The sequence below is a fragment of the Eubalaena glacialis genome, chromosome 15, assembly GCF_028564815.1.
Source record: "Eubalaena glacialis isolate mEubGla1 chromosome 15, mEubGla1.1.hap2.+ XY, whole genome shotgun sequence".
Taxonomy (NCBI): domain Eukaryota; kingdom Metazoa; phylum Chordata; class Mammalia; order Artiodactyla; family Balaenidae; genus Eubalaena; species Eubalaena glacialis.
Genome location: NC_083730.1, coordinates 64,665,864 through 64,681,862, shown reverse-complemented (window position 1 = coordinate 64,681,862; position 15,999 = coordinate 64,665,864). Strand labels below are relative to the sequence as shown.

The following is a 15,999-nucleotide window of genomic DNA, read 5'->3' as shown; positions in this document are numbered from 1 at the left end:
AAGCCGGGCCGCCCCTCTCCAGGAGGCCAAATCCCTGGGAAGTGATGCAGCCCTCGGTCAGTGAGAGGCAGGAGCCGCCCAGCGGAAGGTACCGGAAAGCCATTTCCGTCCTCCTCCCTCGCTCGGGAAGGGCTTCCAGCCGAGCTCCTTGTAAGGGAAGCGCTCACAGCAGAGCCTGCGGAGCCGGTGGCAGCACCACCCACCTCCGCCAACCTCCCCACCCGCTGCATTTCCCCCAGAAGCCGAGCAGGAGTGGAAGGGGGGCCCTGAGATGCCTTTTTTATTTTGCTCTGTTTGAAAAAGAGGCTGTGCTCTGAGGAATGCGGCTGCAATTCCTTTACTTCTGCCCCTCCTGCCTGCGGTCCTGGGCTCCTGGCCCTGCTGCTGGGCGTGTGAAGCAGGGAATGGGTGGGAGTCAGGTCGGTGTAGCAGGGGTCCGAGGGGATCCGGGCTGTGATGGGCGCGGGGGCGGGGGAGCACGAGTCCGGGCCCAGGGGTCTGACTGCGGGCGGTTCTGTGCTTCTGGGACAAGCTGTGGTGTCTCCCTTTGTCCTGGGCTGTCAGCCAGGAAGGGGACAGGCCTCCGTGGCAGCGTTTCTTAGGAGGAAAACCACAGATCCGAATGGCACCTGGCTCCTGCGGGTCTCCTAGTCTAGCAGCAGCGCCCCGTTTCCCCCAGGGAGCTGCGCTGCCCCCTCCCGAGCCATGTGGTCGGGGCTCGCCCCGCGTCCCTCGTGGCCTGGGGTCCCACCTGACTCGGCCACGCCCACCCTGCGTCAGGCCCCGGCTTGGAGCAGCTTTGTTTTAAGGAAAGGTTGCCAGTGCAGCTTGATCACCTCCAAAAATTCAGATCCATAGGCTTTCAGGTCACTGGGCTCATTCAGCACCGACATTAAAAAACCCCACAGTAACATCTGACCCTCCTGTCTCCTGACAGACTTAAAAGTGATTGCACGTGTTAGCAGAGCATCTCTGGCTGAGTTTTGCTTCTGTGAGTTTTGTGTGCTTTTCTGACATGAAGAAGACAGGAGGAAGAAGTGCGGTATCACAGCGACTCTCTTGACTGGTTTATTGTGGAGCCGCAGGCCTCGTGCTGCCCCCGTCCCCTCACCCCATCCCCACCTGGGGGGCCTCCACCGCCTGGCCCCTGGCAGTGCCCTCAGGCCCCTTTTCTTTCCTGAGCAGGGGACACGTGGTGGGAACACAGTGTCTTCGGAATGCGTCCCCGGAGAGGGACCTGCGGGGTTGAGGCCAGCGGAGACTCCACACTGTGCACCCCTATCCACTTGTGATCCCCCGGCGAGGGCGCGGGCCAGGCACCGCCCGCTCCTCCGTGTCAGCCAGCACTCGGAGCATGTAGGTGCCCGTGTGGACGAGACACTGGCCGGTCACTTGGGCGGTGTGAGACAGGAACCACAGCAGGCTCCTGCAAGAGACGGGGCGGTTGGGCGGCGGTCCGGGCCCGTGGGGCAGAGGACAGGGGTTCCCCACTCCCACCCCCACATGCGCTCAGGGCCACACAGCCCACATCCCAGCACTTTCCAGTCCCAGCTCCCAGGGCACAGCCTCCCAGCGCTGAGATGCAGGCGCCGGCTCCGGAGGTCTGGGTGGGACCTGGGACTCTGCGTTTCCGGCAGTTCCCCTGCCACTGGCCTGGGACCACTCGTCCCCTGGCCTCTCCCGAATGTGGCCTGTGACCAAGTCACTGGAACATGCTGAGCGGGCGGCCCAGGCAGCACAGGCTCTGTCCTCCTTTGGCCGCTTGCTAACCCTGGCGGCCTTGCTGGGGCTGTCGAGCTTGTGGCTGAACTCAGTCGAGTCGGGGTGAAAGGAACCCCAGGCTGGAGGGGACTCAACACACCTGCTGTTGCGACCCTGTGACCCAGTTCGCTTAGGGCGGACGGGACACCGCGACTCGACCCTGGGCGTCTGAGCCCAAGGCTGACATGGCATTCGTGTTGTTTCAGACTAAAAAATAGCTCTAACTCAAATTCTTATTCTCTACCAAGTCCAAAGCTGAGGAATTCCACGCATTTTAAGGTCCGTCCCTTCACAAGGAACCGGGGGCTCGGCCGCACTGGTGGGGACTTCCACTCCTGGCGTCCCCGCGGGGCCTGGACGGCAAAGCCTCATATCTGGGGGCCTCCTGCAGCTGCTCGCACCACCCTCAGATCCACCAGACAGTGAGAATCAGTGACAAGAAGGCTGGGTCGTCTCCCGGGAAAGATTTTGCTGAGGTGGGTTCACTTTCTTTACACTTATCTAAGTTATTGTAACTCTCCCGACTCACTTGAAAAATCAAGCAATCAAGCTGTTCTCTCCCGTCTCAGCAAAAAGAGGAAGCTCACTGGGGAATGGGGGGGCAGTCCAGATTCCAGCAGCAGGACAGTATCTGTTGTCTGGGACCGGGCCTCGGTGACTCTGGGTGGGAAAGGAGGCCAAAGGAAGCCACCGTCTGCCCGCACGACCATGTACCGGGCGTGCAGCCCCATCAGAAGGACCAGCCTCATTTCCAGAATGAGGAAAGCCTCGTTCCCCGCCCACACTACCCTGCCCCGTGCTTCCCTCAGGGAAGCCGTCCTGGGACAGAGGAAGGAGCGGACCAGTGCCCCAGAGAAACAGGCAGGCCCTGCCGGGGAGCTGTGCAGGGGACATCAGGTGTCACGTGGCACCTCATAGGCGAACTTCAAACACCTCCTTCTCCTGTCACCCTCTCCCTGCATCCCCCCAACCCGAATCCCTTCTTTAGAGGCTCAGTGACGTAACGGAGGGCTGGAAGCAGGTGTATTTAGGGCCTATGCGATCAGAGAAGTTGGAAGCAAACTCCTCATTTTAAAGATGATGAAACTGAGGCTCAGAGAAGTTGAGTAACCTGTTAAAGGTCACACAGCTGGCTGCTCAGAAGCAAGGCTGGGCGGGAACCCCTGGTGCAGGGCTCACAGGCCGGGTGTCCGGAGTGTGCCTGGTGCACATAGAGAATTTGTTCAAACTGTTTTGGGGTACAGATCGGGACCCATCTTCTCCAGGCCCGGCCTGTGGGGTAGGGATGCCCTGGCAGTGCGTGGAGAGGGGAAAGGCCAGCGCCTCCTGCCCACCAGCTTCAAGTTCCGTAACACAGAACTACATGTGCGAGTCCTCATCCAGGTTTGGGGGCTAATCTGCACAAACCAGGTCAGAATCTCCTTGGCTCTGGTTTTAGCTGTCATTGCTGAGAAATAAGGTTTTTAAATGCACAGCTCTAGGTTTTAAAAGGAATTTGGTTCTTCTTTCTATTTATTATTTAGGTTTTCTTTCCATTTCGTATTTATTGGTCTTTGGAGAAAACTATGTATTTTGGCTCAAGTTTTTGTTTTCTGAGTAAGTCTGTGGCATAAGAGTTTTTATGACAACATGAGTGAGAGTCAGGCCGGGACTCGAGGGGCTGGGGACGGGCTGCCCGCCATGTCCAGACTCTCTGGTCCCCAAGTCTGTTACCTCAGCAGGGCCTTGAGGCCCGGGCACCGGATGTCGTAGGACACCGAGTACATCTCGTACATAGTGGCTTTCACGTTGAGGCAGCCGATGACATCCTTGGGGTTCAGCTTGTACAAGTCGAAGGTGACTCTCGCGATCCCCTGTCTCTTTGGCGGCTGGCGGGCTGGGATGTAGGTACCACCCTAGAGCCGTGGAGGAAGAAAGCCTGCAGCACTGGCCTCGCTGTGACCAACAAATCCTGTGCCTCTGGTTTTAGGCTGGTTTCAGCTGTCCTGTCAGCTTAAAATCTGTGACTAAGCCGCTAACTATTCGAGGAATGTTTTCAGCAGATCAGTGTGCTTATGTTGCCATGGGGTCCAAACCCATAAGAAAGTGCCCTCCTCCAAGCTGCTCTGTTCAGTGACCGGAGATGAGTGTGATTCGGCTTCAGGGTCCAGGGGTCAGTGGACAGTTGTGCCGGTGACTTGAGGTGGAAACGCACTCACCCTGGTCACCTAGGGCCACGCGGCCGCCTGCTGACGACTGTGCCACAGCCCACCTGACGGCCAGCGGGCACGCTATTCCCACCGTACGAGAGGCACCACGGAAAGTGCCAGAATCCACAGCTAAGCCAGGGCTGGTGGCGTGTGATAAATCGTGGGCTCCCCTGATTTCTAGTTCCTGCCCTGGAAGAAGGTTGGCCTCTTGGGGACACTAGTGGGACCTACTCTCGGTCTACCTGAGACCCTTGTGGTTGGGAGAGAAGGTCGGAGACCTCTATAAATCCCAGCTTTATAAACAGTCTTTCCACAGAAGCTTTGAGAAGAAACAAGAGAGAACAAAGCTGTCCCAGGTACACATCCCAGGTATACATCCCAGGCACATGTCCTGGTGGGTTTGCTGCAACATGGTCCTGCAGTGTCCAGGATTCAAATAGAGGTACAACTTTCATGAACCTTAGGTGTTGGGAGTAGTTGAGGCTGTGAGTGTTAAATACTCTGACAAAAATCTACTAAATTTGAATTTAAACCATAAATTCCTCTAAAAGCACCCAAACCCTTCTTGCTGGAGCCCCTCTTCTCTTCCCGCCCCACCCCCCGCCCACTTGGACACATGATGGCTGCAGCCCATCGACTAACGCACCGAGGTCCTGCTGCCTCGGAGAGGGTGTGTATGTCGTTTAGGAAACGTTAGTAAAAATTAAGATTACAGAATCAAGGGGTGAGTTCCACCTGAGCCCCTGACACAGCTCCTCTCTGACGCATGAAAGTTTTAATCTCACTCTCTCAACATCCTTGCTCTTGAGTCAAAATCGAGATGCCTCCCCAAACTCGGGACCTAATGGGGGTGTGGTTTCCATCATCTGGACCCAGGAGGCCCCTGAAGATGCTCTGAGGACCTGCTCCCCACGGGACAGGCTCCAAGGCTTTGGATTGAGGAAGGGAGACCCCTGGCGGCTACTTCTTGGAAGTTCTGGCCAAGTCAAGTCAAGTAGCCTCACTGAGAAACCCCTACAAGTGGGGCAGGACTTACGATCCCTGAAGGAAGCAGGTCCAGACGCCTAAGACCCCGCGTGAGACTCACGTCAACCAGGCTGTTACCAGACAGAGAAGCCTCCTCTCACCCCGAGAACCACCATATCGGTGCCACTCTCGTCCACAGCCTCCTGTCACCACCCTGACCCCCAGCTCAGCGCCCACCACGTGGGGGCTTCAACCTGTCACATGGCGACTGACTCCCCAACTAAGTAAAAGAGGATTTCACTAGCAAAACAAACATAAAAGACCCTTCCCTTCTGAATTAGTTTCCTGGGGCTGCTGGGACCAACGGCCACAAGCTGAGTGGCTGAAAGCAACACAGACTGATGCTCTGACAGTTCTGGGGGTTGGAGGTCCTGAGTGAGCCGCAGGCTGTCCTGCTGGGGCTGCCGTCCCGGCTCCAGAGGCGCCTCTGTCCCTCGGCCCGTGGCCCGTCTTCCCGTCACTCCTCTCTCTGCTTCCGCCCTCGCTGACCCTCCTGTGTCCCCCTTACAAGGACCCTGTGATGACACCGCCACACCAGGCAATCCAGGATCATCACCCCATGCCAAGTCCCCTTTGCCACGTAAAGTGACACGTTCCTGGGTTCTGGGGATGAGGACGTGGGTCATGGGGGCTGGAGAGAGGGATCAGCTGGGTCACGAGCATCAGTGAATAAACTCCGTCCACTGATGCTTCCTCCCCGGGTCTCTGTAAACTACACTCCAGCTTGCGTGGTTTGGGACTCAGCAGTCCCTAAAGCCTCAGGGGGGCAGCTTGAGGCCAGGTGCTCAGGAGAGAGCTCTGGGCAGCTGTCCGCCCAGCATCCAGCAGAGCTGGGGTCACTGGCTGCCCACAGGGGAGACACCAGCTTCGCTGCCTGCTTCCCTCTCTGGATCCTGGTTTCCATAAAATGTTGGATTCTGAGGATTTCCCATTCTTGAAGGTCAGTTAGGCATACAAAAAGATGTTTGAATATTTTGCTTTACATTTTTAGGTGTTTTATGGTGGGAGTGTTTTCCAAGATATATAACCTATAGTTTTCTCAGAAATAAAACCCTTTATTCTACCTCTTTGCTTGCCTAAATCACTGTGTTTACACCTACACACCCCTCCCTAATTTTACCAGTTGTGTCAGCTCGCCACCTCCTGAGGTCACAGACAGTGAGTGGTCACAGGTCATATCCACACACTCTAACCGGATCTGTAGCCCCTCACTGGCCAAAGCCTGACCCTCAGAATTACTGGCTCTAAATCACATAGTCCAGGTTCATAAAGATGCCAAGTTTCCTAGAAATAGTTGAAAGCATCCCTGGAGGGTAGGAGATCCAGTTATCAGGTGAACACAAAGGAAGTATTTGGAAAGTGGGCCGGTCAACCCCAAAGTGGGGACCGCACTTCCATAGGTGAGAAGCCTTCCCAGAAGCTGCCCAGACAACACGCTTACCGGTGTCCACTTCTGTCCCTTCTCCAGGACCATGAGGTGCGTGTTGTCCCCCAGGGTCTGGAAGAACTCCTCCGTGTCCACCACGGTGCCGTCCTCCTCCAACACCAACGTGACCAGTCCGCTGGCGATAACCAGGGCATCCAGGGTCTAGGTCAGAACACACCAGCGTCACGGGGTGAAGTGAGAGACTCTGTTTGGACCCATCCATGGCATCAACCAAGTCATGGTTCCAGAAGTGTTGGCCGATTTTGAGGGTTTTAAATGGTAAAGATGTACCTTACCTGGTGTCTATGACTCAGCCTTTGCTTGGAAAAGAGAAGTTAAAAAATCAAACGGACCTAACTTCTTCAGAGGTTTCAACGATGTGAGATAAGGGATTACACTGAATAATATTCAGTTTCTAAAATGTCCTGCTTATTTGGACAAATAAAAAGAACGACCCTGTATCTGTGATACTTAAAGAGCCCACATCTCTGTCGCTTCAGAGACAGCGTGTTGGATTCTCATTTCTCGTCTCCGATGAGAGTCTATGATTCTTCCTTATCTGGCGATCGAGGACGCTGTTTTAGATTAAGGACAATTCATCCCTGGCCTTTATAACCAAAACCAGATTTCTACAGTTGCTGCCTCCTATATTCCCCCTGTCAAAGAACCAAAGCCACATTATCAATTGATGGCTACTTTGAAGGTTTTCGTCTCTGTACCTAAGTCTTTTGTGGGACAGGGACACAGCAATATTCCCTTTAATGTCAGAAGGCTCCCCCAGACCCTCTGAGGCCAGGACACAGACCCTCTGTCTTGCACTGGCTTGTTCCCGGGACCCATGTGGGCTGGTGGGGGTACCTTGGTGAGGAGCTCCTGCAGGCTGCTGGCGGTCACCCCTCGGCGGCTGCTCCTGTCATGGCTGGAGACCCGGAAGGGGCGAGCAGGATGCATGAGGGGTGTGAGCAGCACCTTCTTCGTCTGCGACCCCATAAACGTCAGGGGCCTAGAAATGGAGGGAAAAGTAAAAACAAATTGATGTTACTTTAAAGAAGAGTCTTTAAAGAGAGGTTTGAAGTACACAGAAATAAGACAAGCTTAGTATTTGCACCTAAAAGAAAGGAAGCCAATGGTTGGGGATGATTAAAAATTGTGTACCTGACATCCAAGGAACAAACAAATACATAAAATTAAAAAATACAACCATCGTTACACCCATTTTTACCAGAACATTCAAAGCCCTTGCAGTAACTGTTTGAGAAGGAAAGGTAAGGTCATCAAAAGAGAAATAACAATTATATTCTGCAAACATGGGTCTTAGAGCTGAAAAATCTAGGAAAATGATTTCTCCAGGCCATGTAGTAACTGAACAGAGTTAAAGAATTAGGCACACACACAAATAGTTACATATTTGCACAATAAGACAAAGCCAGAAATTTAAAAGCCAGATAGTGTTCACTATAGCAATAAACCAATTTTTTGAAATTAGGATAAATGAGGAACAGCAGAACCCTGTAATCACTGCGGCTGGAAAAGCAACCACTTCAGATTGTATGTCATGTGGCACTTTGGAGTGAGTTCCACATTTATCAAAGAATTTAACAATTCACCACAAAAAAAGAACTAACATAGGAAAAGAAAACAACGTAGCAAAACCAAATGAAGACAATTTTCTGAGGAAAAAAATCCCCAACCCTTGATTATTAAAGTTTTGTTACCTAGCAAATACTAAAAAGTAATAAAGTGAAGGATAAATTAAAAACAGCTGATAAGTAGTAACTTCAGTAGTTTTTTTTAACATACACATATTTTGCTTTATATGTATTAACTCAATCCTCAAAAAACCTAGTTTTCTCAATTTACAGGTGAAGAAACTCAGACCAGAGAGCGGCCCCACAGGTCAGAGCTGGGATTCAGACCAGGCACCTGGTCTCTGCCTCAGAAAGGTGATCTAGATGCCACAGGCTAAGAAGGAATAAGAAAAGCCTGCATATCAGTGAAGAGGTGAAGATTTGACAACAATCAAAGAAATGCAGAACCACCTTTGACACCATGGGTGCTCTTAAACCCACAAGCAAGAAGTTGTCTAAATAACTCTGGAGGGGACCAGATGTGCCTTGCTGGTGGGGCTGGAAGGGGGTTTTCAGTCTCTGCGGCGACCAGTCTGGCACTGAGGGAGGAGCTCCACCCTGGACAGTGGATGTTTTTATATCAGGAATGTATCTGTAGAGAAATTATTCACAATATAAACAGAAATCAGCAATGTCCCAGGTCCTGCTTTGTGCTGGCCACTGTGATAAATGTTGGACACTCAATCTCCTCAGACCCCGAGGGACTAGCACCTGTCATGGCACTGTCCCCCAACCCCGAACAGCGCTCAAATAGGTGGTGACTGTTTGGACAAATCCTTGTTCAGTGACAATCAGGGGAATGAAACAAAGGGCTTTATTTTGGGGGACAACCTAGAAGAAGATACAAAGTGAGGACATGACTGCTTTCTGACACTTATAGCAGTTTGTCTAGAGTAACTCTACGAAGGTTAAAATTCTAGGAACACCTGCCCTGTTTGCCAGTGTCGGCCACCTGCATATATATATATACTATATATACACACACCTGCATCTATATACATATGCATCTATCTATCTATCTATCTATATATATATATATATCACACAGTCACTTATCTATGGTTTATCTCTCCAACTAGACTGGACTTTCCTTATGGACAAAGGTGACAACCTGGACTTGCGACTGGCATCTGAAGTGCGGGGGGCGGGTGGGGGGCAGTCTTGTGGGGCTGAGCCCTCACCCTGCGGAATCTGACGCCGTCTCTGGGTAGATGGTGTCAGAACTGAGTTCAGGGACTTCCCTGGTGGTCCAGTGGTAAAGAATCTGCCTTCCCTGGACACCCTGCCAGCGACTGAGAAATGCTTGGTGCTGTGTGGGAAGCCCCTCCCCCATCCTTACATGCTAGAATTGGTGTCACAACCTCTTTACCTAGATTGTCAGCAAGAATTTGGTGTGAAGCATATTTAGCCGGCATCAGGCTTGTGCCTCGTGACTGCAGGCGTCCGAGCACCTGCCACAGCCAGCAACGTGCTGGCTTTTTATAAATTTATTTATTTATTTTTATTTTTGGCTGCATTGCGTCTTCGTTGCTGCACACGGGCTTTCTCTAGTTGCGGTGAGCGGGGGCTCCTCTTCATTGCAGTGCGCAGGCTTCTCATTGCAGTGGCTTCTCTTGTTATGGAGCATGGTCTCTAGGTGTGTGGGCTTCAGTAGTTGTGGCGCATGGGCTCAGTAGTTGTGGCTCTCGGGCTCTAGAGCGCAGGCTCAGTAGTTGTGGCGCACGGGCTTAGCTGCTCCACGGCATGTGGGATCTTCCCGGACCAGGGCTCAAACCCGTGTCCCCTGTATTGGCAGGTGGATTCTAAACCACTGCGCCACCAGGGAAGCCCTGTGCTGGCTTTTTAAATATATTAACTAATTTCATCACAACCTTACAAGGAAAGTATTACCCCATTTCTCAGGAGAGAAAACTGAGGCTCAGAGTGGTTTCTCAAGGTCACCCAGTTAATAAGGAATCTCTCTGAACTTCAAGTCCCAAGCAGTAAACATTGGCCAGAGCCAGTGAAGAAGAGCTGCGGGCTGGGAGGACACCCCCAGCTCCTCTCCAGTGTCACCACCCAGCCTGCGGCCAGCGTGGCAGCTGCAAGGGGACTATGCCTGGCCAATGGTCCCCACACGGCTCCCCCCCCAGAATTAGAGCGGCCCAGCGAGGGAGTCCGGGGCTGAACCAACCCAGCGGAGGGCCTGACACATGGCCTCCAGACCTCTGCCCCGGTTCCAGGGAGTTACACAGGCTCCTCATTACACAACACGACAACCAGGGCCCCACGTTCTGCTGGGCTGACGCTCAGAGCCCTCCCCGGCAACCCTGTGGACAAGGCAGCGAGGATTATCCACACAGTGCTTCACAGCTGGGACCTGGCTCTGTTCTCAACCTGATCATAGCATCATCAGAAACTTGAGCTCGCGTTGAGGAGGAAAGAAGTACCAGCACACTGCCTGACCGGGCCAAAGGCGAGCATCGCAGCTGAATACCAGGGAGGCTCAGGGCATGGAGGGAGGGATCGTCAGAGTCGGGGTGGGGTGGGGGGGGAGGCTGCCCACTGGTGAAACCCTCCTCTGGTGTGGGGAGCCCGGGGCCTGCCAGCAAGAGCCTCCCTCCCCCCAGAGCAGGGAGTCATTCCTTTGTCCCTGAGTAAAAGACAGGCTAGGGCCAACCAGAGAAGTGGGAGGGTGGGAGGACAAAGTTCACGTCTTGGAACCTGGACCCGGGCCCTGGGGGGGCGGTCAATGGCATGCCCTGGGCTGAACAGCTCTGACCCAGTTAGTCGTGGTCTGTATCTCCTCATCGCCACCTTTGTGAGCCCCCAGGTGATCCACTGACCTAGCTCCGCCCACCACAAAGCCCTCGTTGTCTTTTAACTTCTGACCAGATTAAGTGCTGGCAGTCACTCCGGGGGGCCTTCCCTCCTCGATGCCCTGAGATAGCCGACCTCAATAAAGAAGGACATCCAGTTATTGCTGTTCTTATGCCGTATGTTTCCCAACAGAGAACTGGGTCACTGTTGGAGAAAAGGCTTAGGAGCCACATAAGAAGGCCCTGCAGGCGTGAGCCATTCTTTCCAAGGAACAGGATGAGTGATTTGATGTGCTGAATTATATATAATCAAGACTATATTATAGATGATGTGAAAAGGGGTTAAATGATATCTTAGGTACACTAAACCTGCTTAACAAATACTATGCCTGCTTACCCTGCTCCAGCAAAAGGAACAGCAGGGACAACCAGGTACATGAACAAAGCAACATATTAATCCAGCTCAATTCTGGTCCTCTTAATGGGATCATTTATGTCACTGGCCACTAGCCCAAGGCTGAAAATGTGTTGCTATTCCCCCTGAATGCTGTACTACATCAAAGTTGTCACAGGAGCACTAAGAAGACTTAGAATCCAGCTTTTGGCAACCCCTCATGTTGGCCGCCCTCTAATCCCTGGGAACGTGCAGGCAATCACACAAAACAGGAAGGGAAATGGCTCAGTACATGGAAAAAAAAAAACAAGGAAACAGGCTCTTCAAGGAAATAGATTGTTTGGGGAAATCAAGACGATAAGAAAAGTCAGACTTCATAGAACATTCTGGAAAATTGTGAGGGTGTGTATCTCCCAGAAGTGAAGGAACAGGGAAGTCTCTGTATTTTTCCCGGAGGAAGTGAGGAGACCTCAACTCGTAGAGTGGGAAATAAAGCAACAGGCACAGGCTGACAGTGGACGTGAACCCCACTGCAGTGGAACAAAGCTGGCCCACAGGTCACAAGAAGGCATCTTTCTAGGCCCCCCTCTGGACTGATGCTTGTTCTGAAAGCACTGGGGGAGAAAAGCAGGCCCGGGAACAGGCCGTCAGGTGGACAAGTAGGGCCCACGTGAAGAGATAAAGCTCAGACAGAGCTCTGTGCCCAAAGCTGGGTGACAAGGACAGTGCAGGGAAGGGAAGTGTGACCCCAGCCATGGGAATGCAGAGAAGGGGCAGGCCTTGGAAAGCATCCATCAGGCTTGGCGGGGCCTCCGAGAGCTGCAGGGACAGTGGCTGAGGGACAGTCTCGGGGGTGGTGGGGTCTCACTGCGGCAGGAAGCAGAGGAGTGTTGGCCCCTGCGAGGCTTCCTGCTCCCCAGCGGGCCCGGCTCATGACAAGCAACACATGGGACACGTGGGCCCCACTGGGAGCCCCATGGCGGGACTGTGGCAGCTCCCGGCTGTGCCTTGACCCACCCAGCAAAATGCTTGGTTAGAAATCATATCCAATACATGACCGTGAAGTCTTTGAACACTTTGAATATTATTAAAATAAGAGTTTAGACCACGAAGGAGTAAGCATCAGTAACCTGGGAGATTGACTTGTAGAAAAGTCAATTCCTTGCTTGCATCACTAACAAGACTGGTCAAATTTGTACTGAAAGGGCAGCTATTCAAAACCTAGAGTTCCTTGTTCAAGGAAAGAGGTACTAAATAGCTACAAAAGCAGCTACTTTGCACAAAGTGTAAAGGAGATCAGCTCTGTAACAACCTCAGGGTCAGTGTGAATGTTATCAAAGCCAGAACACAAAGTCAGAGCAGGCTTCGTCTGTGGCAACACACACCCTGTGGACACCCTGGGTGTCCAGAGCTGAGCCAGGAGACCTCGGGCTGCAGCTGCTGGGTCTGCAGCCTGGACTCGGCTTTAAAGAAGGCAGAAGACAAAAGTTTTCTTTTCAGCAAGTGTTACAGATGGTGCAGAAGCAGGTGGGGTCCCAAGAATTAGAGCAGCTCAGTTCTGAAGCAGGAACCCAATGACAGTGAGTCCCCACAGGTGGTCCCTAGCTCCCAGAGCCCTGCACTCAGGGCTGTCTAAGCAGATCAGTCCTTCCCCATGTGCTCATCTGCCGACATTTCAGAAGCAAGTCTCTTCCACCTCACACAGAGATGTTTTGGGTTTGGGATTGTGCTGTAGGGTCAGGTACAAAGGCAGGGGCAGCCTTAATTCTGCAGGCCTCGTCTCCTCCCGCTCCAGGCCACACCAGCCAGGGCTTAGGGCCCTCTCACAGTCCTTACAACGTGGCCCACCAGCTCAGTGCCGGGAGGACCTCAGAGAGGTCCATGGGAGAAAAGTTTGGAGGATGCACTACAAACTGTCAGCAGTTGCTACCCTTGGGAGTGGGACTGGGGGGCGAGTGAAGCTGGAGGTAGAGGAAGAAACCAAGGGCCTTCCCCTTAGGCCTAAACCACATCAGGGAAGATGCATGAAAACGTCTGTTTCTCACCTTCCTGGGGTCCTGTTTTTAAAGAGAAAGCCCGAGCGGCAGACAGCGCCCCCTTCCATCTTGGCGGCCCTCTCTAACCTTGGGCCTGGCACAGATCCCCCTTTAAGGACCCAGGTTCGGAAGCTTACAGATCACACTCCCCTCTCTCTCACCCACCCCATCCCTCCACCCCAGTCACCTCGGAAAACCTGCATTTTAAAGAACTCAAGGAGATCTTCAGAGAAGCAGGATCCCTGCCCCAAGTCTGTAAAGTTACTGCCACCCAATATCTTTAGGATTTTACAGACAAGGATTGGTTTGGGTTTCCTGGGTGTGAAGATGAACCCAAGAATGGAAAAAAAGTGATGCAGGGCCTGGGTCACGGGCGCGTGGACCGAGAGAGGAGGCGGCGGGGACCGCGGGCCCCTCTGCCCCTCTACCCCTCTCCGCCCCACAAAGCGTCACCACTTCCCCCCAAACTCCTCCTTACAAACCTGGGGGCTCAGCCAGCACAGTCAGGGAGCGTCCAGGCCCGGGCGCGCCCCGGTTAGCCCACCACGCTCGGAGCCGGAGCCCGCGCGGTCCTGAGGGGTCAGCTGGCCGCCTCGAGGCCGCCCAGCGTCTCCACCAACGCCCCTCGTCTCGCCCCAGCTCCCGCCGCGGTCCGGGACCCCGAGAAGCCTGGCCGCGCGCGCGCCCAGGCCTCCCGGGACGGGCCCCGTCTGCACACGCGGCGGTCGCGGCTAGAAATGCAGCCGCTCCGCACTCACCACGGCCACCTGTTCCGCGGACGCCCGCGCACCTCGGGAGCCACACCTGGCGCTGGCGGCCGGCCGGCCGGAGGCGGGGAAGGGATCGCGCGCGGGCTCCGGCTGGGCGCCTGGGCGCAGGGGCCGCGGGGGTGGGGGAGCGCAGGGAGAGCGGGGCACACGAGGACAAGGGGCGCCGGGGGGTGAGAGGCGCAGGGGGCGCAGGAGGACCGGGGTGCAGGAGGACCGGGGCGCAGGGGGACGAAGGGGGCAGGGGGATGCGGGGCTCGCGGGGACAAGGGGAGCCGGGGGCGGAAGGGGCCGAGAGGGGGCGGGGAAACGAGGGCCCCGAGGGCGGCGGGGGCGCAGGCCCGCGGGGCACTAGCCTGAGGAGGGCTCCGGCGCAGTCCCGGGCCATCTCCATCGCTCGGGTTGCTGCGGGGCCGGCCTCCCCGGGCGCAGCCTCTTAAAGCGCCGCTACCGGCCCCGCCCGCGTCCACGCCCCTCGGACTGAGGAGGCCGCGGAGGACGACAGTCGTCACGACCCGGAGCCCAGCCGCTCCGCGCGTCATAGGGGGTCGCTGGTCGGCCTGTCGGAGGTTGGGGCAGTCGGGGACACCACCACGCTGGCAGCGTGGCCTCTGCTGTGGAAAGGCGGGTGTGGCCCCAGGATTCGGGGGACCGTGGGGCGGGATGCGCGCAGGTCCCCTAGGGCCGCGCCAGCCGCTGCCTTTGGGGCGAGGACCAGCCCTCAGGGCCGACCCGCCAGGCTGTCTCGCGGCCGGGACAGGGGGTAGAGGGGGTGAAGGACCCCGGGGACTTCACAGTCCTTTAGCTACAGGGACGGGACTTTCTCAGAGTAAGGAAGGCGAGAGAAACACCGAGCCAGGGCGAGAGGGTAACCCAGGTCCTGCTTGCATAGCCCTCGGAATGGGAAGATGCAATAGCGCCTGTTCACACCCCAGAAGGGGCGGGGCTGTCAGGGATTCCATAGCTCTTAATTGCGAACTTGGAGCGGACTCTCTTGAACGGGTTAAGGAGTGGGGTGGTCTCCCAACCCCGGCGCTTTAAAAGGGGTAAACCGGGATGAACGTGTCCAGCGCCGCCCTGTACGCAGGGTGACTGGCCCTCGCCTTGTCAGCCTGCTGCCCGTGCTGCTGCGAGGAGCCGGTTTCCAAAGAGCTGTGACCTGACCTCTGCCTCGGTCCCGGGACTCACTTGACCAGCACAGCAGGCCCTTCTGCCCGCGCTCCGCCTCCCTTTAGTCACAGAGACAAACACATGTCTTGCCCTGAGGGTCACTGGTGTCACGAGATGAGTGTGGAGCCAAAAGCAATTTCTTTCCAGAGTCCTGGACTCCACAGGGCCTGCGGAAACCCCAGCCCCAGGCAAGGGGGTTCCTGCCCAGAGCCCCGGGGCTGGACTGGGCCTTAGCTGCCCCTCCCCCGACCCCCTGCCGTGGCCTGACTGTTTGTGTCCACCCCACACTCATATATTGAAACCCTAATGCCCAGGGTGACAGCACTGGAAGGTGAGCTTTGGGAGGTGCTTAGATTGTGAGGCCGGAGCCCCCATGGATGGGATTAATGTCCTTATAAAAGAGGCTCCAGAGAGCTCCCTCACCCCTTCTGCCACATGAGGACACAGGGAGAGGATGGCCAGCCATGAACCAGGAGGAGGCGTCACTAGAACCCGGCCCTGCTGGCCCCTGATCTGGGACTTCCAGCCTCCAGAACCGTGGGCAGTAAATCTTGGCCATTCATAATAAGCCACCCTGTGTACAGCATTCTGTTAGAGCAGCCCCACCAGACTAGACACGCAGTTTGACAAATGAGAAAGTGGGTCCAGTCAATTCAACTCCCCTCTTTAAAAACTTCTTATTGTAAAAAATTTCAAATATAAAGACATATAGGGACTTCCCTGGTGGCGCAGTGGTTAAGAATCCACCTGCCAATGCAGGGAACACGGGTTTGATCCCTGGTCCGGGAAGATCCCACATGCCGT

The 15,999-nt window shown here is 54.9% G+C and overlaps 1 protein-coding gene across 3 annotated transcripts; it reads right to left on the bottom strand.

Moving 5' to 3' along the window:
- Positions 1-1,045: 1,045 nt before the first annotated feature.
- On the bottom strand, positions 1,046-14,436 carry CIDEA (cell death inducing DFFA like effector a). Of its 3 annotated transcripts, none has more exons than XM_061169586.1 (5): positions 14,382-14,436; positions 7,261-7,405; positions 6,418-6,564; positions 3,475-3,656; positions 1,046-1,426 (listed from the first exon to the last, which is right to left on the bottom strand). In XM_061169586.1, the coding sequence occupies exons 1-5, from the start codon at positions 14,417-14,419 to the stop codon at positions 1,279-1,281; spliced, it is 660 nt and encodes a 219-aa protein (XP_061025569.1). In that variant the 5' UTR covers positions 14,420-14,436; the 3' UTR covers positions 1,046-1,278. The 3 variants fall into 3 exon arrangements, with proteins under 3 accessions (XP_061025569.1, XP_061025571.1, XP_061025570.1); XM_061169588.1 differs by lacking the exon at positions 14,382-14,436 and adding an exon at positions 14,017-14,148; XM_061169587.1 differs by lacking the exon at positions 14,382-14,436 and adding an exon at positions 13,741-13,899.
- Positions 14,437-15,999: the final 1,563 nt, after the last annotated feature.